The sequence below is a fragment of the Genypterus blacodes genome, unplaced genomic scaffold, assembly GCF_046128005.1.
Source record: "Genypterus blacodes isolate CSIRO-AG114 ecotype Tasmania unplaced genomic scaffold, CSIRO-AGI_Gbla_v1 ptg000055l_1, whole genome shotgun sequence".
NCBI lineage: Eukaryota > Metazoa > Chordata > Actinopteri > Ophidiiformes > Ophidiidae > Genypterus > Genypterus blacodes.
In genome coordinates, this window is record NW_027466867.1 from 859955 (window position 1) to 884249 (window position 24295).

Here is a 24295-nt window from a genome sequence, read left to right on the forward strand (position 1 = left end):
TCTTACTCGTTTCTTTGACAACAGCGCACTCGTGTGGCTGCAGGGTGGTATAGCAGTTATCTCACAAAACACATGCTGGCATTCACACACACTCTGTTATTCCCCACGGTTTCAAAAGTCCATGGAAGTTTCACCATGTGTCACATTAACCCTTTCCGGTGAGAAAATGCCCTTTATTTATAGAAACATAAGAATGTATAGCAACAATTCAACAAATTAATTTACATTTACAGTCTCCGCTTCACGGGTTATCAAAACTATTTGCTAAATTGTCACTGAGACTCTGGGTTCAGCTCCTCCTCCTCCACTTCATCGTCCTCCTTCACGTTGTCCTCGTGGTCGTCCCGGCCTATGGGGACGCCCATGGCCTTCTGCAGGGCCTCCAGGCTGGATTGACTCACGTAGTACCTCACATTCCTGGACGGCAGAAGCTTCTGGAGCTCCTCAAGCTTACGGTAGGCCTGGAGATGAAAGGATGGGGATGTACCGTGAATCAATATGCTACAGAGGACCGGGGGCTGATGTTTTATAGAGCACCTCTTAAAATAGCTGTAAAAATGTGTGGTCACCACTTGGAAGTTGCCTTGCTGACAGTGATGCTCCACCAGGAAACCATAAGCGTCTCCAATCCTGACTGCAGGGTCCAACTCCTGCTCCTCCAGCAGGCCTTCACAGATCCGCACCGCCTCAACGGGGCTCTCATCATACAACCTGGAGACGCAAGGAGAGAAGTGAAGCTCATCAGACCACTGCAAAGACACTCGCTTACCTGATGAGAAGTTTGAGAAAAAATGAAAGAATCAGAGTCTGGCTCTGCTCTCACCTGCGTGCTTGGACGAACCGCTTGATTAGCGTGACTCTATGTTGCATGTCGGCCAGTCTCGCTTCCTGCTGTCCAGAAGAAGAGTCCTTTGCTTTTGATAGGCACTTTGACGCCTCTGTCAGAGCATCTAGAGCCTTCTCATAGTTCTGGTAATCATCGATCTCCACCTTAACAATGGGAAACAACAGCAAACTCTATTATCTATTCAGCTTTTCATGTACAAATCAAACAGCTTGCAGTGATCAGTGTGATGGAATCAGCTGTTTCCTGTGGCGTTGTGTTACCTGAGCACAGGCTTCATAGAAGCCAGCCAGCAGGTCCAGGGCTCTGCCTTTAGTGTAGAAACCAATGATGTGCTTCAGGATGTCTGGGTTCTGCCGCCAGTCCAGAGACTGAAGGTAGTTGGCAGCCATGATGAAAAGTTCTTTCTGGCGACAAATGTTGGCGAAGAAAATGATTTTCTCTGTGTCTCCTGACTTGAGGAGCGCTCTCATGGCCTGGAACAGAAGAAACCAGGAAACATTTAATTCCAGAGAGGAAGAAAGAGCTGCAGAGAGAACAGGAACATCTAAACATGTGATATTGTTACCTTGAACTTGTTGCCGGCCTGTGTGTACTTCTTGGTGGCCAGGTGGTAGTTGCCCTGACGCATGCAGCAGTCAGCTATGCTCTCCAGCAGCTCCTTACGAGCCTCCTCAGACATATCTTTGGCCTCAGTGACGGTCATTTTCTCTGCCAGCTCCTCTGTGATGGTCAAGTTCTGGTCCACACACAACTCCAGGGCTTTGAGATACTGGACACAACGACAAGATATGAATACATGTAAATATAAACACACACACACACATATATATATAAGTAAGAGCTTGATCCTTGACCGTCATCACCTTTTTGGCAGCTACCAGCAGCTCCACAGCCTTCTCAAACTGGGAGTGTTTGATGAAGAAGTCGGAGCAGCGAGCCAGCAGGGCGGGATCAGAGCTCTCATCCAGATCCTCGGCGATCAGCTGAAGCGCAGAGAACTGTTCGGTGGCAAAGGCCAACTCCAGAGCTTTGGACATATAACCGGCCTGCAACAGAAGAAGGAGGTGTGTAAGCATAAAGGTGTAACAGTGCCCCCTTGTGGCCTGAATGAGACTGCACGGGTCCTGAGGCCTGAGACCTTGTGGTAGAGAGCGACGGCCCGGTCCATGTGGATGCCCTTCTCCTCGTAGTAACAGGCGGCCTCCATCATGTCTTCTGGGTTACTGAGCAGAGCCAGGTTCATCAGCTGATCGTCCAGACCGTTCTCCTGTTCACACACACACCAGCCAATAAGTCCACTGAGAACACATAACACAGCAACAGCAGCAAACAAAACCTTCAATGACTCAATGAAAGAGTTCAAGAGTTCATATTTTACCTATGCAGGCAGACAGACAGGCAGGCAGGCAGATAGACAGGTGTAGCTTACCTTACAGAGTCGTATGGCGTTGTTGTAGGCCTGAGCTCGTGTGTAGAAGTGGACCGCCTGCTTGATGTCATCGTGACCCTCATAGTGTCGGGCCAGGTAGTATGACGCCGCCCTGTCGCCTGTGTCGTTTGCTATTTCTGACGCCTGGTAAACAAAGGAATCCATTATCACATCTGTGGACCCTCGTGTGTGTGTGTGTGTGTGTGTCTCATCTCTTGATACCTTCTGAATGTTGCCCATGTAGCAGTGGACTCGGACCAAGGACAGGTAATCTTGAGCGCACTCGTAGAAGCGCAGAGCTGAGTCCATGTCTGATTGGCTCTCCAGGTACTGAGCCCGCCACTTATAGATGTTCCTGAGTCCAAACAAAGCATTCAGACGTGTTAACAGAGGTGTGTGTGTGCATGTATTGGTTTAATGTACGCAGAAGAACTCAGTGTGGGACTCGCCTGTCTTTCTTTTTGTTGACATAGATCTCTAAAGACATGATGTCATCCTGGAGCATCCTGGGCACTTCAACCCTGTGGCTGTCAGAATTCTCATAACTAAAAACAAAAGACAAAGTAAATGCAGCATGAAGTCACTAAAGACAAAAGTGGATCCAAACCACAGCGGTGGCGACACATGAAGGATGAAAGCCTCACTATGTGATGGCGGTGGTCTTGTCGCCCATGGCCTCCAGGTACTTGGCGTATCTGTAGTAGGTGGTGCGCAGGTGGATGCGGTCGTGGTTCTCTGCCGTCTCCAGAGCCTGCTGCCACCGGCCCGTGGCCTGGTAGAAGTTGTTGAGGAGGTCGTGCCGCTGACAGCTCTTGTACAGCTTCTCCGCGTCTTCCTGTTGAAGGACGGAGACGCAGTCGTGAGGTGCAGCGTCAGCTTTGTGTTGGATGACGTCGTGTCGGAGCGACGGTCTTACCACCATGCCGAGCTGAATGGCCAACATGGCCACCTGGGCCTCGGGTTCAGGCTCTGACTCGGCCTCCTTCAGCGCCTTGGCCCCCCTGGCGTTCCCCATGTTCCCCAGGCACACTCGGGCCACGTCCAGCCGCCGGGTCTTCACACACATCCTCGCCATGTTCTCCCATACTGCTTTGCTGCGGGGAAAAGAGACGATGTCATAGAATTCTTACTCAGCCTGGGAAACAACAACGGATCAGATGGCAACATTCCTTATTGAAAGAATGTTACAAACATCACTCAAGCTCCGTGCGTGTGTGTGTGTGTGTCACACTTCCTGATCCCTCTTAAGCAGAAACATTCACATCTTTCTGCTGGTTCCTCTTCCTGTTCTACTGCTGACGTAAATCAACCTCCCGTGTTTGCTACACTTCCAAATTTAAGATTCCACAGCCATCTGGTCTCTATTTGTGTCCCCTCCCTCCTCCTCCCTCCTCCCTCCTCCTCCTCCTCCTCCTCCTCCTCCTCTCTTTAGCTGATACAGATGTGGTCTGTTTATTAAAGTTAGGCAACAGGAAATACCCCAAATCTTTAGGGGCCCGGGTATAAGAGAGAGAGAGAGGGAAGGGAGGCCAAGCAAAGGGAAACAGAGCGACGAGAACAAGAGGGAGAGAGAGAGAGAGAGAGAAGGGGAGATCAGGGGAACAGCTGAAGGAGGACTGTGGGAAATGGACAGATATTTTGGCGAGTAGAGGCCATTTGACGCACAGTGACAAGATGTAGAGAGACGGAAAAGGAAAGACGAGAGAAGGAACAGGTCTGCCTCTCCGTCCCTCTTCCCATCTTCATTTCCTCTCAGGAAACACATCCTGTTGCTGGCCGCCTGTGGCAGCCAACGTGTTTGTTGCACATGAGAGAGGGAGACAGAGAGAGAGAGCGAGAGGGAGAGAGGGAGAGAGGGGGAGAGAGAGAGAGAGAGAGAGAGAGAGAGAGGACTCCAGACAAAGGCATATACAACAGTGACGTCTGCGAAGGGGTCTATTGGGTATTTTCACACACACGCACACGCACACACACGCGCATACACACACGCGCATACACACACGCACGCACACTTATGCTGATAGTGAAGGGGCGAGCTGCCTGTTTGTAGCTCCATACAGCTGCAGACTGATGTCTCCCTGTACGACCAACGGCAGCAGCAGCAGAACCCCCCTACACACACTTCAACTCTGACCTCAAGGATTCCCAGAGAGAGAACGAGAGAGAGCGAGCGAGTGAGCGAGAGACGCAGAGAGGAAGAGAGAGAGGCAGAGGGAGAGAGAGAGAGAGAGAGAGAGAGAGAGAGAGAGAGAGGCAGAGGGAGGTGTGTTAGAGTCTTGTTGTTTTAGTCAGTGCAGGCTCCTGCAGTTGAGAGATCTAAACCTCCACAAAGCCACCAAAGAGACGACTCCTCACAACACCGTGCAGTGAATCTATGCCTCTTTGCTGCTGTGCTCTCCTCGCCGACTGAAGAGTGTGAAGAAGAACCAGACACACACACACACACACAGACAGACTGAAGCCAGCTGCAGAGACAGGAGTCAGAGCCGAGCGACAGGTGAAGCCCGACAGAAGAGCAGAGACGGGGGCAGAGAAGCAAAGTCTGAGAGCCAAGCTGCAGCCAGCCGGAGCCACGGGAATGGACCAAGGTGCCAGCTGGATTAACCCCCGCGTGCCCACAGTGCTGTCTGAGGAGGAGGGGTGAGGATCTGCACTTCTGAATGAGGATGAATGGAGATGTTCTTTAGCTAAAGCCCCAAGACGAGACACTCGGCAAATCCATCTCTGCACTAGCTGGCAGCTGGACAGAGGAGGAGGTGAGGGTGGAGGAGCTGGAGAGAAGCCCGGGGGCCCCGAGCGCCGCTGGCCCGGAGGCAGAGGAGAGGAGAGGGCAGGAGAGCGAGGAGCGCCAGGGGCCCGGAGAGGGACAGGAGGGAGAGGTGGCGGTGGTCGGGCGTCGCATGGCCGCACGGAGGCTGGTGGTGGCAGCGGTGGCGGTGGCCCTGCTCTCCCTCGTTCTCAACAACGTGGCGGCGTTCACCCCCAGCTGGGTCCTGCAGGCCCTGGTGGACGGACGCAAGAGGAGCGTGGGACTGTGGAGGATGTGTCCCGCCGGGGGGGACAGGGGACGCGAAGACCTCCAAGTGGGGAGAAAGGGACAAGGGACAAAGAGGCAGTGTGAGGGTCTGGGATGGGGCGCCGACTTCGCAGGCAACCAGGAATCACGCATCACCGTCAAATGTAAGTGTTTATGTGGGTTTAGATCTAATGAACAACAATCTTTGGAATGTTTGGAATGTCTGTGAAGTAATGGAGCAACGATCACAACCCTACAGGCTATTTATGATGATGATGTAATGATGTAAACAATCTCATGTACAAATGGAGATATGCGTGTGTGTATTCAGCGTGTGTGTAATCGGATCATAAATGTTCAACCAGAATAACTCAAACGATGGAACCAGCGGGTCAGATCTGTTGGCACGTGTCCATTCAGCTCATAAATGCAGGAAAGGTCACGTCTCTCTCTCTTCTTCTGGCCCCTCAAGTGCAGTTCGACATGATGCGGGCGTGCAACCTGATCGCTACGGTGGCCCTGACCGCCGGCCAGCTCATCTTCCTCCTGGGCCTGATGGAGCTGCCCTTCATCACCCGGGAGTCACAGTGGTGGGAGGAGGCCATCGCCGCACTCTTCCAGCTGGCAAGTGAGTACCGACGATCACAGCAGCAGGTTCTGACCGTTTGAAAGAGAGACGCGACACACACACACGCACACGATGACATCGCTCTGACGGGGGAAATACTCTCTGAGTGACATCAAATACGGGATCACAACAAATCGCAGGGGTTGGCGGAGCAAAGAGGAACAACTAAGCCAGTATAAACCCTAACAAGGGCAAGAAAACATGAAATATATATCAGAATCTATTAAGAAACAAAGAAGATGTGACAGTAAGACATCCCTGTGCTGATGACACTGAATCTTTATCTCGTTTTATACTTCCCCAAATTAAAAACAGCCTCACTGCTGCCGAAACCATTCACTGATTAAGCGTTTGTTGGTTTGACAGCAAAAATAATAGAACTAAACCAAACAAAGCACTGAGATTAGAAATCAAGGAAGAAGGAGACAACAAAGATCTGAGTCTGAACCGAACCCCATGGTCCGATCCAGCAGAACCTATATTCAACCTTCACACGAGAGCGCAGGACGTCCAGCGCGTCCTGTCCCAGTGCCCCTGCCGAGGAAGTGTGTGTGTGTGTGTGTGTGTGTGTGTGTGTGTGTGTGTGTGTCTGTGTGTCTGTGTGTCTGTGTGTGTGTGTGCTTGGCTGCATTTGTTCAGCCGCTTAGGTATCATTGTGGCCGAGAGAAAAACGTGGGGTCTGCTCCTGGTCTAAATTTAGTCTCAGTGCAGAAACCCGTGGGCCAGAGCAGCGGCAGCAGCAGCAGCAGCGGCGAGCCAGGGAGCGACTGTCGGGCGCCAGGATATCCCTGCTCAGGACGAGGAAATGTCTGTGACTACCTGTTATGCAAAGGCCCCCGAGCTGGAGAAGGAAAAAGAGGGGAGGGGGGGGAGCGGACGGGAAAGACAGTATCGACAGGGACTGTGTGTGTGTGTGTGTGTGTGTGTGTGCTGAGATTGTGTGTTTATTGGTAGAAACGCGTCCTGTGGTACACACATGGAGGGAATTATCCGGCCGAGCTTTTATGTCTGTAATTACCAACTTTCCACGAGTGTAAGAGATAAAGCTTTAGTGTCTTCGTCACGCCAGGGCGCAGGAATGGGGGGTGAGGGGTTAAAGGGGGGGCTGGGGTGGGGGGGGCTTCTATCTGCAGACCTGGGAGCCGCCCGTGTAAACAATCACTGATATTTCAAAGCTCGTCTCAGTCAAACCGCCTCAGCCGGGCCTAAGGCACAATTAATAAAGACAAGAGCAAAACAAACGGCCCTCAAGTCCCGTTAGTGTCTCACAGGCGGGCGGTGCTTATTTACAGCCGTTTCCTTAGCGTTGGTTCCATACAGAGGTCTATGAAGCTGATCCACGTCCATGTACGTTGACATTAAAACCATAGTGACAGAGTCTAATGAGACGTAAACAGCACACACACACCTATTTCCCGCCGCCGTCTAAAAATAGCTCAACCCTGTGGAGGAAGAATGGCATCTTCCAAATGGACTCTCTCTCTCCATATTTGGTCATCCCTCAGCGTTCCCTCTCAGCAGATGGGATCAAGCTGAATCCGCTGGAGGATAGAAGAAGCTACTAAGTTTCAACTCTCAACTTTCCCCCGTGTTTGGTTGAAGGCACATAAAAGCCGAATGAGAGTAAAAATAGGCCGCAGGTTTCACTGAGGGCCTCACTTCCTGAGCCCAGATCATTGTACGCTCCTCCACTCCTCCACCATTCACAGATCCGTCCCTCATTCCTCCCGGTGAATAGGCTTCGTCCCCCTGAATGAATGGAGATATTTCCACCCATCACCCTCTTTCTCAGGCATGTTTTGCTTTCCTGGCCGTGCCAAAACTCAACCAGACTGTGGAACAACAACACCTCAGCCCCATTCAGTGATATCTCATCTCCACAATGCTGGCAGGTTCAGAATGAGAGTTTATTGCTCCCTCCCCTCTCTCTCTCTCCTTGGAGACGGCTCTGGAATGTGTTTTCTGAATGGGCAGCTCGGGGAACGTGTCAAACTTTAAAGACGAGGAGGGTTCACGTGGTTCTGAGACGCAGTTTACTTCATGGACTTCATGGTACACTGGAGATGTTTCCTGGTTTCTGCTGACGAGGCGGCTGTGACTCTACAGCAGCAATCAGAAGGGAGAACAATGCAGGGATGTATGAAAGACCTGCGGTGGAGGAGAATGCCAAGTCAATCATCCTCCCCCCGTGGCTAAATTAAGGAATTCCACTCACTTTGGATCTATTCTGTGTCTTTGGTCTGAGATAAGAAACGTTTCCCTGATCAAGAACGTTTCTCAAGACGTTCCCGGGAATAGAAGAGCGATAAGAGTTTGAGACGGACGTCCAGGGAGGCGGTTTGCTATAATCAATCCTGCGCCCTTTAGGAATGAACCCCAGATACTGTTTGTCTGGAAGGGAAGGTGGAGACGGGGACGCGGGGATGAATTTCCAGGACCGAGCCTTAGAGAAGATAAGATGTGTTTAGATTTGCATTGTGACAGATTGAGTCAGATCTCCTGCAAAATGTATCGACCCCGGAGCTCGGGGCGTGGAGAGGAGGGAAGGAAGGAAGGATGGAAAGAGGAAGACGGGGAAGGAAGCTTCAGAGATAAGTGTGTGCCAGAAAAAGGGTTCACACACACACATATACATACACACACACGGCCCACCCTGACTGGAGATTGATCATTTTTCTTGGGAAAGGTAGTTACACACAAATAGACAAGATGGTGTAAACAGCTCCTTGACACACACACACACACACACACGGCAACACACAGACACAATTCTCCACATCCGGAGTTAAATGAAAGGCCTCCACCTTTGCTGTGGAGGTAGAGAGAGAATTACACAGCCACTCCCCGGCTTGCCGTTTCTCCGCCTGCTGCAGGAAACCGACTGATTCATATCCTAAAGTGCCAACATCCCCGTTTCCACTGATTATTTTTGGGTCCCATTATTTATTCTGAAGTGGTGGACGTGTATTATTCCTGAATGGCTCCAGACCGGCGATGGGGATGAGACACGGAGCGACCAGGGGGTTTCTCCCATCTCTGACCCGTTGACCCTCCAGTCTATCCACGTAGACTCCAGAGTCGCCGCCACAGACAAAAGGACTTAGAAGATGAAAGAAACATCACGCAGTGTCTTTCTATTCTTGCGTGCGAGCAGCAGTTCCTCATGGCGTGAGCTCCACAAGAGTGAAATCAAAGAAATCAGGGGATTAAACGTCTCAAAGGCGTTTCTCCCTGCGTATTCTATGATATTTTTACACCATTGTCAACTTTGATGCGGCCGTCAGAAGCTCACGCAAGGAGGAAGCAGAGTTCTGAATTCAAAGACCCCCCACAGAGATCAGGCTGCAGGGACGATGCCCATATACGGGCCTTTCGTCACACAGTTAGGTACATGAACTTTGAATCGAGCTCTCCTACATCTGCAAGAAGCTCCATGGTTACTTCAGAGGGATGCAGGTGTGCTCCAGTAGTTGTAATGCCTTTTCAGTGATGTCATTCCTCTCTCTCTCTCTCCCTCCAGGTTTCGTGCTGGTGATTGGACTCGTGACCTTCTATAAGATCGGGCCGCACACACACCTGTCCTACTCCTGCTACCTGGACATAGCTGCTTGCCTGCTGGCCACGCTGGCCGCCGCCGTGCTCATCTGGAACATTTTACATCGCCGCGACGACTGCCTGCCGCCCCGGGTCATAATCATCAGCCCCTCGCTGGCGTCGCCGTTCCACCCGCGTCTTGACAATGACTATGTGGAGTCGCCCTGTTGACCGAATGAGTGACGGACTACAAAGAACCGACTTCTTCAACGCCTCCGGGTGTTTCAGTCCAGCAGGCCGACACGTTCCCGTCGTCCTGACAGCTGGACTTACACACTGTACCTACTATTGTACATTACACAACCCCTCCACTATTAACATGATGGGGGAATTGTATTGCTGCTTAATGCACAGAATTCAGGATTTAACACAAAATAAATGTATCAAGCAAACCATATACAGCCTAAAAAGCATATTAAAGTATTATAATGACACCGAGTCCACATGCTGGGTGTAGTAAAGTGGATGTTTGGTTGATCCAGGCTCAGGGGAGCTGAAGGTGGAACATGGACTGGGGTCGCCCTTCATCAAACATCAAGATCAAGCTGGAACTTGACACGTTTTCTTACACGAGCACTTATGTAATGGCTTATACTTCCTGCGTAATATTATCTGTGATATGTTGAGAGTAACCGTGGTTACGAGGATGAAGTTGAAAGCTCACTGAAGCCAGGTTTAGAGGTGAGCGATCAGAAAGTGGAACCTGTGGAAGATGTGGAGAATAAAATGATACCAGTATACCTCACCATGTTCCCACTCCTTTCAAGCTTTACAATACAGGCTGCAAATAAATAAAATAAGGATATAAAAGTCAGATGAGCTCAGCAAAATGCCCGACTTGAATTCTAGAATAGCTCTCCTGTATTAAAAGATCAGATTTGGGCCGTTAAGTGTTTAACTGTGCAGACTTCAGTTCAGTTTGTGATGCTTTCTATATGAAACTCTGCTGGCTTGTGGTACAAATACTTAAATTAATATAATATAGTTAAAAAAGAATAAAGAATAGTGCTATATGAGTGTATTAGACGTGTTATTGTGATTGTATCACACTTCTGCAGTAAGCACAGGCTGTGTGTGGGTTGGGTTTGTCACGCTGCCACACATAGAGGCACACACGCACACACACACACAAAATAATACTTCACCAAAATTCAATAAATGTATTGATAAGTATGCTGACATATTGGTTGTTGTAATGTTTTCATCGTCATGCACACGACACCAAATGTGACAAATGAAAGGGAGCAGCTACAGCGACTGAAACTGGGTTATAGTGTGTCCAAAAAGTCTAACAATTGTTCAAAAATAGACTACGTTGTTCTTCTTATTGATGGAAAATGTCCTCAATAACTGAACCTGGCTTTAAGTGCCACCAGTGGGCCACGAACCACAGTCTGGGAACCATTTATTTACTTTAATACCAACGCTGTCCCTGTCCCTGTATGCAGTATCTACAGTTAATGTGTACCCAGCATACCATGAGCTTTAGATAACAGTAGGGAAGGGCTGAGGTATTATTATGGTCTGGCACAATGACTTACAGTCCACATTTCCTCATGACACACACACCAAGCTGATAGCCTTAAGTGTCTCATGAACCGCAGGCAATTAGCCGCAGCAGGACTCTACGCTTCTCTCTGCTTCACCTCTGAACGCGTCCACAGTGTTTTTCTTCCTGATGGAAGCGGGGAGAGATGCTCGTAAAAACAAACTGGACGGCGAAAGGGACAGAGAGTGAAGGCTCCTAATCGTGACGGGCAGATAATCCTGCGGCGTGTCACCGAGAGTCAAGGACGAGGTGAATGAGAGGAAGCGGCACAGTCTGGACGGAATAAAGACATTCCAACCTGTGTGTGACACGCTGCTACAGGAGGAGGAGGAGGAGGAGGAGGAGGAGGAGGAGGAGGAGGAGGAGTTCATACTGAGAGTACAGCTGAGTTAGCTTAAGTACTGTGAAGTCAAACATGCACAACATTTATGTCTGAGCACATGAACCTTATTTGTAAGTTTTAGCTTGGACACATGGATTGCTACGTGAGTGTGAGTGTGAGTGTGTGTGTGTGTGTGTGTGTGTGTGTGTAATCAAAGAGTCAGCACAGAAGGTACAGTGAAAGGAAACCCTAACCCTATATGGGCAGAGATACTGTCTGAGGGAATCAAACACAATACCTATGCAGTAAAAATAGGCATCAATGAGGAACTTAGTAAAGCTGTCATCACAGCTATTAAAGTGTGAGGAGCATCCGGCCGCTGGGATCGGCTCGTTCCCTGTTTAAACGATGTGTGCTGGGAAAGAACAACACCACCACCAATGCAGAGCGAGTGCCCTGAATCACATATTCTTCTAAGATAATATCAAGGCTCTGCTCAAATCACTCATACGTTTCCCTAGAACACACCCACCCACCCACCTACCCCCACACACACACACACACACACACACACACAGGATACACACATCCTTTTGGGAGTCCTGATTCACTGTTTGCAAGAAAGGACAGGGCACTCCTTTGGACCAAACGGATAGACGGTGTGTGTTAAAAAAGTACATCCCCTGAGAAGACACACACACACACACACACACACACACACACACACACACACACACACACACACACACAGTTTCCCAAGGACACACGCAGTAAAGCCTTTCATGTCCTGTGACTAAAATTCTAGTTCATGTTCTTAAAAAGCAATTAAAGTTTAGCTTTGATCGTATTGTCACAATGTAAAACACTCAGAGACAACAGTCTGTGCCTACATTTACTTACAATGAAAATAGAACAATTATTAATGGTTATTATGACTAATGTAAAAGAATAAGCCTCTGAAATTGCTTAGAAAAATGTTAGACTTTAGACCGAATGTTCACTAAGCAGGATTTGTTCAGCCCTTCCTCCTGGCTCTGTGTGTGGATCTACATGTGTACACATGTGCAGAGATACTGTGACCTCTCCCTCAGTGCTGACCTCAACAGTCAAAGGTGCTGAGTGATGTGAGGGGCTGATGATCAAACGCCAGCGCCAACAATGCCTCATTCTCAGAGTGAGAGGCGGTTTGTCACTGCAGAACGACAGCAGAGGATTCTGGGAAGAGTCAAGGACGCTCTAACAATAATATCCCTGTGGCCTTCACTCAGCCTTTGAACCTCAGCCCCGTAAGCGTCCTGATGACCTTTGGATACGACCCGGGTGGGAAGAACTAGTGGGAGAGACGACGGCGGCGCTCAGTGCGCGATCGTTACTCTGCACGTCTCCCCTGTCTCCTGAAGACCACTGAGCTTAACATGCATGTTAACACTAAGAGGGGCCTCTGCTCTCTATCTCCTCACCTCTTGATGAGCTTGATGGACTTGAAGGCCTCATCCATGTCTCCGATGGTCAGGTAGAAGCTGAAGTTGAGCATGGCGTCCCTGGTGGCCTTCTCGCAGTTCTCCAGGCCCACAAAGTCTCTGAGGGCTCGCCTGGACACCATATGGGGCAGCTGGGCAACGGAGGCTGAAGACCTTCTGGGTGGCTGGGACTGGGATGAGGAGGATGGTGAGGAAGGCTCCAGCGACCCTGGATCTTTCTCACCAGGCTGAGGGAGGGTAGTTCACAGTAATTAACAAACGGAGGCGTGTAGTGTGAATGTAAAATGTGAAATCCTGGGAGAAACTGGAGCAAACAGGGGGGAAGACAAAGGAAACAGCAAAGTGGAGACAAATCCAAACAACAGCAAAGCAGCGACACATCTATAGGAACAACAACAACAACAACAACAAAGGGGAACCAGTTTGTGCATTTTCACTGCAAATGCACCTCAAAGTGTTGCACAATCACAGTTATTGGATGTCGGGAGTCAGAAATACAGAAGCGGACTCAGCAGACACACACACTTACTTCAGGCTGAAAGACACCACCCCTCCGAAATAACAGCTGGGGCGTGTTACAGCAAACACAGATAAGAGTTGTGATGGTGTAAAAAAAAAAAGACAAAACAAGGAATTTATACAGGATAGAGGCTGAACTCTGCACCTACCTTGCATGTGAAGTAATAGTAGGGCACATCCAGAGCTAACAGGGCCTGGAGGCCTGCAGGTTTGGTGTAGCAGTCCTGCAGGAGGAGTCCGTGCTCCTGGGTACAGAAGAGCGTCACCACGGATACGTCCACCTGACAGGGAAAGAGGGAACACAGCAAGCATGGAAAATGTAAACTTCTACCTGGGTAGACATCATTACGTCACTCTAAACATGGTTTCCTGTGTTTCCCCCATTCCTTACATTATCCAGGTGATTGAATGATGATGATTCAGAGCTGATTGGCGCCGTCTCACAAACAAAGAGCCGGGGTTCACTTTCATCCCAGAAGTGAGAGACGGGGCAGCGTCCCCGGAGCTCGGTGGCCTGGAACTGCTGCCTGGAGCAAACACAGAGGGGAGATGTGTGTGTGTATGTGTGTGTGTGAGAGAGCGTCTGAGGGGCCACAACTCTGCACACGCGCAGACAGAAGACGGCAACAGCTGCAGCTCACCTCTCACTCTCCTCCGGCTGGGAGATGCCACTGAGCGGTCGGCCAGTGAAGAAGTCAAAGTGTGTCACAGTGTCCATCTCCACGTCATAGAAGTAGACTTTCTGATCCGGACGTCCATTCACCTGCGTTTAGAGAGAGAGAGAGAGAGGGGGAGGAGGTTAGAGAATGGCACTGAAGGCTCAAATGTCTCTTTCAGAACATACTTATTATCAGAAACACGTTTGCCTCACCTGAGAGATGAGGATGCTGACTTGGCTGCCATTGGAGTTACACTTGACTGACCTCAGCGCTCCTAGATTGGCGATCTGCTCAGCCAGGTTCTTAGCACCGCAGTGAGCTTTGGCATCTCTGCAACGTCAAAGCGACACCGCGTTTATTAAACAAGTCGTTTAACAGACACAGACATTACTTTCACACTTACCTTCTGGAGAGGTCAAAGACTCTGATGTGTGCTGCGTCTGTGCCGACCACCAAGTAGTTCTGACACACACTGAGCAGCAGCGGGTTGCCCTCAGTCTTGGAGAAGTTCAGCAGCTGCTTCACTGTGCCCTGGAAAAACAAAAGGAAACAGCTACAGTCGAGCCCCCGAGACGTCTGTTTGACTGAATGAGTATTGGTCGGTAGGTGCCGAGGTGAACAAACAGACCTGAGGCGTGCGGACCTGGACCTTGCTGGGTTCCACGGTGTAGAGGTTCTCCCCGTGCACGGCTAGAACAGTGGAGTCACATTGAAATGATCCTGCAGGGACGGACAAATTGACAGGAGAGGAAGTTGAGAGAAGAATTAGACATGTTTATAGTGTTAGAAGAGTGTCAGACATGTTTAGAGTGTTAGGTGAGCTTGTGGTTGAATGTTGCACCTGCAGCACGAAGGCCCGCCCCCGTGACTTCATACACAGTGACCTGCTTGCCATTCCACACCGTCACTGAGTCCTAGTGGAGAGATCAGTTCATTGTCAGCTGTCCACACAAACATCATGAAGTGCAGGGAAAGGACCACAACCGCCGGGACCTGTGCTCTTTCCCCAGGTTACCTTGGTTACGCAGACGCCCTTGACGTGTATGTCGGACTGCAGAGCGAGTTGCGTCCCCGTGGAGAACTGCGTGACGCTGAGCTGCGACGGGGTGAGCTGCACCGCTGCCACCTGCTGGCTGAAGTGGGCGGACATCACATGCTCACACAGGATCAACACGCTGGCTGTGTTGTTGGCTGCCAGCAGATTCAAACTGGAGCCCCACTGGAAAGACAGACAACGACTCTGACTGAACATGTGGGATCTCACCGTATATCATCCATACATGCGGGCGGCGGTGAGTTCACCCCTACCTGCAGCTGAGTGACGTGGCCTTGTATTTCAGTGGGTGTCTGGAGTTTCCAGCTGGCCTTGGCGTCCCCTCTGCTGCTGCCCTGCTGGACCACCATCTTCCACATGGCTATGCGGCCGTGGCTGGTGCCAGCCGCCAGGATCTCTGCAGAGGAGGAGATGTTATACAAATGTAGCAAGACTTCCTGAGGCTTTAAGTAAGAGTTAATACACAGGGATCCAGAGTTTACAACAGTTTGGGATCCAAAGGAAACTGATGTACCCAGAGGAATGTGATTAAAGTCTACAGTCACCTTTTCCTGCACAGTATGAAACACAGTTGATCATCTCTCCTTTCTCAAACCCCAGAGTCTCGTCCAGAGACAAGACGTAGTTGTCGTCTCTCTCCAGGTCCCACAGCCTACAGAGGGACACGGACACAACATGAGTCTAAGCTTCAGTTGCACACACACACACGCCTGTGTCCTGCATGTACACACTGACCTGATGACCTGCTCTCCGGTGGCTGTGATGAGGAGGCCATTCTCTGTCCAGACGATGTCCACATTCTGCCCACCCTTGCTGCTCAGCTTCACCTGTTACCACAACAAAGCTTCATAATTTGAATCGGACTTTGAGACCCTGGCGTTAATCGTATCTTTGAAGACACAGGCTTGTTTACCTTCATGAGCTCCTGGGCTCCTCCCTCAGGTCCTAGCGTGTACTGTGACAGCATCAGGGTCTCCGTGACGACAGCGAGGACTTCTCTCCTCCCGAGGTAGAAGAGTTTCTGGATGGCGCCCTCCACGCTGAAGAGGACGCTGGTCTTACAGTGCTCATCCACTCTGTGCACTTTCCCTGTACGAGGACACAGAGCACAGAACGAGACCATTGTGTTCAGACTTCACAGGTTTGTCTCAGCGATACTTCAGCTGAGTCTGAATCTTACCGTCTGCAGTGCTGACATAGAAGGTAAGTGCTTCCTGTGGGCCGATCTTGAGAGGCGCTCCCTTCCAGCTAAACATGTCCAGCGCGTTCTCATCTCCATTCACCGACGCCCGGGCCAGTAAGGCGATGTCACTGTGAGAGGAGTTACAATCACCAACATGGCATCCAGACAACCATGAAGGTGACTGTCATCGTGAGAGTCTTGGGAATAGTTACATCCTGTACTTACTCTCCAGGCGAGGCGGGTCTGAAGATGCAGCAGGTTAAGGCTTTGTTGTATTCATGCTTCACTAAATGGTTTCCTTGCAGTCTTCCTCTGGCATCCATCTTCCAGACTGCGAGCACTCCAGCCTGTGTCAGTAAACAAAAACACTTAATATGACTTCATACTCATTCAACAAGGTTAGATCCAGGGACGGTCAAGATCCCACTCACCTGATCCCCGGTCACCAAGCGGCTGCCGGAGCTGCTCCACTCCAGCAGCGTGATGGGAGCTGTGTGTGTGCCGGGCAGGACCGTCTGATCTCCAGAGGGGTGGCTCAGCAGCAGCACCTCTCCATTCTCCCAGCCTTGTGCCAACACAGGCTTGGTGGGGTGCCAGCGGAGCAGGGCGGGCTGGCAGGGACGGTCCACATGGCAGATCTCCACAAACTCACCCTACACATTCACAGGGATGATTTTAAAGCAAGAGAGCTCTGTTTGGTAGATGGAGATCTTTATTAGTGTGGATCTGTGTTTACCTGCTGGAGGTAGAGGTCTACGTTGCCTCCTGTGGTGGGGCTGTTTGAGGTCACGGCCAGCACAGGGAGGACAGAGTGCCATGTGATGTGAGCGGGGACTTCACAGCATTCTGGGGCCTCGATGCGGTGATCAAAATACACCGCCATGTCCCCACTGGGCTGCTAGAGGAGGAGAGGAGGAGAGGAGGAGGAGGAACAGAAGAGGAACTGATTTACTCATTTAATGATGTAATGGGTTGAATACAGGCTTATTTATTATATTTCTAAGTGTTTTATCTATGGTAACTACTAGTAAGAGGCACTTCTGCAATCATTTGTTTACATTTGACACCTTTACAACATCACTAATTGACATTTAGTATTCAGTGCAAAACTTTAAATAACATAAGCTTATTCAATATAATGCAAAAAATGATTATATGATATATTAGTTGATATTTGATACAGATAATGTGGTGATTTAGCAAATACATAACACTGAATCACTGTCTGTTAATTATCTTTAGGGCTAAACTGTACTGTACAAGTTAGCTCATCACTAGCTCGGAAAATTACCGTATAATTCGCATTTACTTGTTTTTAAAAGTGCTTTACTTAATTTATCGCGCTGACTAGAATGAAACTCGGCTTTATATAAGAGTTAGCGCTGGCAGCTAGCATAACATTACTTGTTTTGCAGCTGATAACCCAACTAGCAGGTCAAGCTAGCCGAAGTTAGCAGTCATTGCTGGCCTTCAGTGCAGCGGAGCGGCCGAAGAGCCGCTGAGCTGAGGCAGAGAAAGAGAAAGACTCTTACCTCCGAGTCCGGGTCCGAGTCCTGTGCTTGTATGACGACTGGTTTTTACGCAACAACGGGACAAGTTGTGATACCGTAAAGCTAGTTAGCTAAAACCTCTCATGTGAGGGAAAAGGAGCGTCTATTCCAGTTGCCCATGACAACACGGAGGGCGGATCAGGAGGCGGAGTTACGGAAACACCCGAAGAGCTCCGAAGCTACATAAACAATCATTCAGCTCATTTACAGCAGGAAAGCAGCTGTTTCTCTTTAATCCTGACGTGTTATATTTACTATATTATATTATTTAAGTCAATCACCCTCATCAGTAACTTTGACTATAACCGTAATTGTAATTTTTTTGTTATTTTCTTCTTTTATTTTTTTCTCTTACTATAAAACGTATGAACTGCAGCTCTTTGCCCCAATTTAGTCTTATTCATGTACAAAAAGAGTCCAACAGTCCTTTTTTCGGAGCGTTTCCTGAAACATCCTGCAAAAATTTCTGCATTAGTCACAACACTGCAAAGTAATGGAGTTTCAACACGACTGCATTACTGAATAGTGCTGAAAATAGAACATATACTCTAAAATCTGTCTTTTGTAACAAGTGTATGCATGTGAATATTGGCAGGATGTCCTTTGTAAACAAACCACCACACACAGGAAGAGGATGGAGAAAGAGGATGAGAAGGAAATCCTCATCACACATTTTATTTCTGGGCAGGAGTGCTATCATACTCTGCTGTCTTACAATTGTTTACGTCACAATATGTGCATCTAAACATACAATAAAATGTGTGTGTGTGCAGGGTTGAAGTGCACACACATGCACACAGACGTGTCGCCTGCCCGTTTCCTCTGGTTGGCAGCGTGTTCCTACCAGGATATGTAAAAATTCCCGCAGCACCTGCAGCAGGCGGTGCTTCAGCCGAGAGGACATCCTTCTGTGTCCGGGATCATCTGCTCCGGAGCCAGCGGGCCGACACGCATCCGGAATGTCATTTGGACAACTGAAACGCATCGGTCTCTGTGGGAATGAGAGGAGACAAAGTCCGGTCCCCACACCGGAGCCAAATCTCTTTCCAAATGTGTTCCTTCTCCTATATCGATCACTGCGGTGACGGCTGCGGTCACGGCTGCAGACTCGGTGTTCGTGGATCTTGCAGCTGTTTTTTCAGACACTTATCCAGCAGCACCAGACTCTGCACAGCCAGATTCCTGCAGTCTGCATCTGGGTCGCTTTCAGCCACATCTGTAAATAACAACGCCACAAATAAGGTTCATTGCTGAGCTCCGCGTGTCCGTCCAGCTGTTGATGAGTCAACGGCGTCACGGCCTCTGCAGGACATCCTGACTCCTCATCTACTTCCCAGAAATGTTTGGTTGAACTGTGTGTACTGTATGTGTGTGTACGGATGTGGTTGACCGCACAGGTGTGACAGATACAGACACTAACTATTCATATTTGTCATGCTACAGTTATATATAGCTCCTTTCTGTAATACCTGCCAGCCACGTTCTGGTCTCAAACAGCAGATCGCTCAGGTCCAGCAGCAGGTTCTGACTGGGCATGCTCAGAAACACCGAGCAGACGGCGAAGAGGACGCCTCGTCTCACCAGCCTTCAAAGACACAATGCAGCCGTCACACCTCCACACTTATCTCACAGCCTGTCCAGGCGTTAAACACGGATAAGGATCAGACTTACTGGTCCACGTGGTACCGCACCGTCCACACAAAGTCCAGCAGAGCCCGGCCCATCTGTGAGGCCACCTGCAACACAACACACATCCATTTATATGCCGACAACAACTTTGATGATGATGATGGTAATATGGGCGATGTGAGCATGAAGGTACCGGTGCGTTGACTGCCAGGTGCATGAAGAGGCCCAGAGTGTGGATCAACCTGCCCAGCACCAAGTGGTCACTGCCCAGGAGGTCAAAGGTCACCTGAGGCCTAAGCAATCAACATTGTATCAAAACCTAAAAACGATGAGGTCTATAGTTTGCGTTAGAGATCGTACTGACCTGTCATAATTCCTGAGCAGAGGAAAGAAGAAGTGTCCAGCGACAGGAGCGTAACGGTTGGGTGTGGCCTTGGCTGGAGGAAGTGAGGTTCCCTGATGAGAGGTGAGAAGATGTTAGAGGAGTTGAAGAGGAAGAGGACGCTCCAATATAAAGAGCTCAGGGAACGTGACGTACCTTACTGAGGCGCTTGGTCTTGCTTTGAATACGCTTCTCCACCACTTGTCGCCAGTGGACGGGGTCGTCGCCGGGGTAAGGGGTCAGATCGGGGGCGTCAACGATGCGGTTTGAGTCCCTGTTTTTGTCAGTGAGGGGTTGAGCGAGCTCCTGCGCTGCCATAACAAGGACCTGACAGGATGGAACAAACACAGAATAGTTACGGGACCTGTGGCACGATTCAAAAGCCATCAAATCAGTCGACTATTCAGTTTTAGAAGCCGTCGCTCTCACCTCCAACATGTCCATTCGCTGCCGAAGACTGTAGTTCAACGAATAAAACTCTGTGGTCAAATACTGAGTCACCTAAGAAAGAGAAGATGGAGTACTTTCAGTGTACAGATAATGTAAATGAACACACACAGGCTCTGGAGGAGGTGGAGGATCTTACAGGGACACAGTCGGTGACAGTGAGCGCCACCATCGCTGCCTGTCTGAGAAGCAGGAAGCCATTAATGTTGTATTTATCCTCCATGTGAAGAAGCACTTTGGTGAGCTGGACGCTGATCTGACAAATGAAACGGACAGAAAAAGTTTAGAAATTAATGCAGCATGTAGAACAACAACAACAAACAACAACATATTCCCCGTCCTACCTCTCTGGCCGTGAAAGCGTTCTTCCTCACCAAACCCTCGGCCGCTCGCAGGCTGAGCTCCACTCGCTCTGAGTCCTCTGTGGAAACTAAGGCTGGATGGACGGACAGAGGAGGAAACTTTAAACAGGAGTGAATGAGGCGATATGGGGGGAAGGCAAAGCGAGGAGATTTGTGCGGCCGTACCTTCCAAACAGTCTCTCAGGTAACGAGGCGGAGACGCTCGGCTGAGTTCCTGATCGCCGGACATATCGTACGGAGTGAGGTCATCGTCGCTGGACGGGTGAAAGACTTAACGGTTAGAACACATCTCTAGGATGAGCTCATGGTGTAACAGACCCGATCCTTACCTGTCCAGGTCAGAGCCCGCCTCAGGGTCGCTCTTATTTTGGAGTGATTGATCCCGAGTGGGTGGAGTCGTTTCTTTGGCCTCTTGGGGAGCGACGACGCTGCAGAAGAGGGAATCGCCATTAAACAAGATAAATGCAGTTGGGAGTCATTACCTCCTGTGAACGGCATGTTAGGGTGACTGACCTGCTCACAGGCTCCGGCTCCGCCTCCTCCCCGGTGAGTGGTGTCAGCAGAGAGAGAAGCTCCTGGGTTTCCTCATCCTGCTCGTACTGTAAAGCGTCCAGACACAGAACTCATTAGACAAATCGACAGAGGACATTGTGTTTAAGGATACGCCGCGTCTCTGGACTAGTGGTTTCTATGACAACGCCCGACTCTACCTCAAATTTGAGCTTGGTCCCGTTGACGTCCATGCGGGAGCTCAGGCTCTCTCCCACCACCATGCCCAGACGCCTGATCCGCACCACGCCGCTGTCCAGGTGGCTCTGCATGCCTCCCAGCATGCACTGCAGCAGCTCTGAGGAAAGAGATCAGCTTATATGTTTAGAATACTCTTACAGCAAGCTAATTTAGTCGATCTATTGGAGCGGAAACACAGAGCTCCGTACCCGATCGCAGCTCCTGCAGCTCAGAGTCTTTGAGCAGGCCGACACACAGCAGTAAGGCCCTGCTGACGTACAGCTGCTGCTCCAGAGGCGTGTGCTTCACCGCGCTGGGGTTCGCCCAGGCATGACACAGGGACCGCAAGGCCTGAGAACACACACACACACACACACACACACACACACACACACACACACACACACACACACACACACACACACACACACACACACACACACACACACACACACACACACACACACACACAACATTACTGTGTGTGACGTGACGTTGTTTGGCTGTGTATTGTACATTTCCCATCAGACTCTGACCTGGAGGAGCAGCGGTCTGCGCTCTCTCTCTGCAGCCAGGTAACACAGCACAGTTCTCAGGACTCGGGTCTGGGAAACACAAACACAACAATGTGAAAGGAATGCTTCAGTGTGTACAGGTTGTGTATGAGTGCCTCTCTTACCTCATACTTGTACTGTAATAACAGCAGCTTGTGAGTGACGACATACTGGGCCTTTCTATCCTTTAGCACCAGATTCCCTACAATCCTGCCGAAAGCATCTGGCCTGAAACAAAGAGCAGAGAGAGAGAGACCGGTGTGAAGACAGACAGACAGGCAGGACACACACACTTGATTCATTCTGACTCGACCGTGGCCACTTTACCCGCTGACAGCCTGCACCAGGCCGGTGAGGACGCTCTCTGTACATCGCTGAGGAACGTCTTCCAGCAGCTTCCAGCAAACTCTCTGCCACAGCACGTCTGAGCGAGAGAGGGCCGACAGCCGAGGAGCCATCAGGGCCCAGACCGCACCTACAGGGACACAAAGCAGACAGAGCCACGGACGATCAGGAGTCTATCTACGTATTAGAGACTTCCCCAGGTGTGTGAACTCACCACTATGTCCCTGAATACACACTTTTCCAAGTGTCTGAGCCACAAAGGTCAGGGAGCAGTCTTTACCCTCTGGAACAAAACAAGACGAACCAATCAAAGCTCAGAATGATGAATTTTAAACAAAACCATCAACACGAGTTCTTCTAAACGCTGTTCCCTCACCTTTCAGCGCCCGGCACGTCCGCTCCAGTGCAGCCAGCATCTCTGCAGCCAGCAGCGGGTAGTACTGCTGGGGGAGGAAGAGGGGTTTGTTGTTGGGGTGCAGCCTGTTGGCGGTGAGGTCCGGCAGAGCAACGATCCGGCCCAGGAGGGTCTCTCTGAGCTGGGGGGAGTCCGGGCGACCCTCCTGCAGGCAGTGGGACCAGAGGAGGTCAGCAAGGCGGCCGCGCTGAAGGAACGTCTCCAGGATGCCGGCCAGAAAGTCCAGACCGGCACTGGGCCTGTGGTGGGAAGACGATGATGATAGATGGTGACTGGTGAATACTGAGAGGATGATGAAGATGAGTGCGATCATCACCCCGCCCCTCCCTCACCTTAGGGTTCCGATCCCCTCCATCAGAACCAGCAGAGCCTGGTCCGGGGGGCCTCGGAGGAACAGGCCGTCCCACAGCTCTGCACGCTGGGCCGGCGTGAGGAGGCTCAGCCAGTCAGCTTGGACGTTACTGAGGAGGAACTGAAGGGTGCGAGTGAAGTGGGCTCTGCTGAACTCTGCCCGCTGAGCCTGAGTAGTCTGACATGCTGATCCTTCATCCAGGTAAGAGTGGAGAGTGCGCAGAGAGGAGAGGACGTCTCCGTTGGTTTTAGAGGAGGAGAGAGTCCGGATGCACTGACTCACAGCGAGGCGGACCTCAGTGTTTGGGCTGAGGGACTCCATCTTTCACCACAAACAAGAGGAGAGATTAAAGGAGCAGTTCACAACAAAACAACCGTGAAATACACAACTAGGTGGACGAGAAAGTCAAGAGTAATTACGTCATATTTGAAACAAGAACTATAAAAAGTTGAATTGTCTTTTCAAGCATGAACTTAGCAGACTAGAAAGAGAAATATAGTTTGAGATTAAGCAACAACACACACCTGACACGAGTATCTCTGATTTAGCTGTAGCTGTTAGCTTAGCCGGTCAGAATGACTAAGTAACACGCAACACAGCGAACAAAGATGATTTTAGATGGCGGCTGCAGTCACGTATAACATTGTGGGGTCAAATGTTTCATTAGCTGGTTCAAGTTGCAGTTCTGTCTGAAGTTTAAAGGGAAATGTAACCCCGCCGTGGAGCTCCGCTGTGTGTTCCATCAAAATACGTCCGTAGTGAGCAACAGGTAGAATGTTAGTTCCGGGTAAATGAAACTGGTGCGGCGTTCAAGAACCCAACGTTTCTGTTAATCATATTTTTAGTAAATATCTAGGACGAGCTAAATAATCGACGCAATATGCATATTTATATTTAAAAAAGACAATCGATTAATCGACGTAATAAATGATGCCAATATAACAACAAATAAATTAACTACAAATACACATAAGAATACCATTGTCGAATTGTAGCATAATCATTTCACATATAATGTATATTAAAGCGGTTTTGTTCATTACATTTTTAATGATCAAATTTAAGCGCTATTGTTTGGTTTATCAATTCATGAAATGCTTGAAATTCAACTTCGGGCTCATGCAGTTCACGCCGTAACCTGTAGATGGCGATGCCGCTATGGCACAGGGTGAAAAAGTACAAAAAGAGGCCTTCAAGTTCCATTCATGGTGAAATACATTTGATACATTTATGATCAAAGAACCAAATA

The 24295-nt window shown here is 49.8% G+C and overlaps 4 protein-coding genes across 4 annotated transcripts in view; 2 read left to right on the forward strand and 2 right to left on the reverse strand.

Annotated features, from left to right (window-relative positions):
- Positions 1 to 24295, forward strand: part of LOC143002207 (myosin phosphatase Rho interacting protein) — a 203029-nt gene that overhangs the window by 105246 nt on the left and 73488 nt on the right. The window lies entirely within an intron of this gene.
- Positions 161 to 17937, reverse strand: ift140 (intraflagellar transport 140 homolog (Chlamydomonas)). Its single transcript, XM_076151470.1, has 30 exons — positions 17814 to 17937; positions 17018 to 17179; positions 16713 to 16934; positions 16507 to 16628; positions 16279 to 16409; positions 16012 to 16187; positions 15834 to 15925; positions 15644 to 15750; positions 15353 to 15495; positions 15060 to 15263; positions 14886 to 14958; positions 14673 to 14764; positions 14448 to 14575; positions 14257 to 14374; positions 14027 to 14148; positions 13777 to 13912; positions 13535 to 13666; positions 12846 to 13093; positions 3193 to 3370; positions 2921 to 3111; positions 2726 to 2821; positions 2499 to 2631; positions 2277 to 2420; positions 1986 to 2114; positions 1711 to 1893; positions 1413 to 1616; positions 1108 to 1320; positions 824 to 990; positions 570 to 711; positions 161 to 461 (listed from the first exon to the last, which is right to left on the reverse strand). The coding sequence occupies exons 2-30, from the start codon at positions 17162 to 17164 to the stop codon at positions 273 to 275; spliced, it is 4362 nt and encodes a 1453-aa protein (XP_076007585.1). The 5' UTR covers positions 17165 to 17179; positions 17814 to 17937; the 3' UTR covers positions 161 to 272.
- On the forward strand, positions 3846 to 10259 carry tmem204 (transmembrane protein 204). Its single transcript, XM_076152146.1, has 3 exons — positions 3846 to 5456; positions 5765 to 5920; positions 9441 to 10259. Exons 1-3 carry the CDS (start codon positions 5177 to 5179, stop codon positions 9683 to 9685), a joined length of 681 nt encoding a protein of 226 aa, XP_076008261.1. The 5' UTR covers positions 3846 to 5176; the 3' UTR covers positions 9686 to 10259.
- telo2 (TEL2, telomere maintenance 2, homolog (S. cerevisiae)) lies at positions 18472 to 23789 on the reverse strand. Its single transcript, XM_076151427.1, has 21 exons — positions 23571 to 23789; positions 23027 to 23367; positions 22656 to 22933; positions 22494 to 22562; positions 22262 to 22409; positions 22060 to 22162; positions 21917 to 21985; positions 21590 to 21731; positions 21362 to 21498; positions 21165 to 21250; positions 20981 to 21079; positions 20817 to 20905; positions 20634 to 20725; positions 20429 to 20545; positions 20272 to 20343; positions 19999 to 20169; positions 19825 to 19916; positions 19654 to 19753; positions 19503 to 19567; positions 19301 to 19416; positions 18472 to 19047 (listed from the first exon to the last, which is right to left on the reverse strand). The coding sequence occupies exons 2-21, from the start codon at positions 23365 to 23367 to the stop codon at positions 18926 to 18928; spliced, it is 2508 nt and encodes an 835-aa protein (XP_076007542.1). The 5' UTR covers positions 23571 to 23789; the 3' UTR covers positions 18472 to 18925.

Excerpts from the sequence above, each read along its gene's own strand:
- tmem204 (XM_076152146.1), top strand. The coding sequence starts at position 5,177 with ATGGCCGCACGGAGGCTGGTGGTGGCAGCGGTGGCGGTGGCCCTGCTC. Across the intron at positions 5,457-5,764 it reads ATCACGCATCACCGTCAAAT|TGCAGTTCGACATGATGCGG; the intron begins GTAAGTGTTTAT and ends TGGCCCCTCAAG. Across the intron at positions 5,921-9,440 it reads CGCACTCTTCCAGCTGGCAA|GTTTCGTGCTGGTGATTGGA; the intron begins GTGAGTACCGAC and ends CTCTCCCTCCAG.
- ift140 (XM_076151470.1), bottom strand. The coding sequence starts at position 17,164 with ATGGCGGTGTATTTTGATCACCGCATCGAGGCCCCAGAATGCTGTGAA. Across the intron at positions 13,667-13,776 it reads CATTCAATCACCTGGATAAT|GTGGACGTATCCGTGGTGAC; the intron begins GTAAGGAATGGG and ends TTTCCCTGTCAG. Across the intron at positions 2,632-2,725 it reads GTCAACAAAAAGAAAGACAG|GAACATCTATAAGTGGCGGG; the intron begins GCGAGTCCCACA and ends GTTTGGACTCAG.
- telo2 (XM_076151427.1), bottom strand. The coding sequence starts at position 23,367 with ATGGAGTCCCTCAGCCCAAACACTGAGGTCCGCCTCGCTGTGAGTCAG. Across the intron at positions 19,568-19,653 it reads ACCTGGCAGTCAACGCACCG|GTGGCCTCACAGATGGGCCG; the intron begins GTACCTTCATGC and ends GTTGTGTTGCAG. Across the intron at positions 19,048-19,300 it reads GACCAGAACGTGGCTGGCAG|ATGTGGCTGAAAGCGACCCA; the intron begins GTATTACAGAAA and ends TGTTATTTACAG.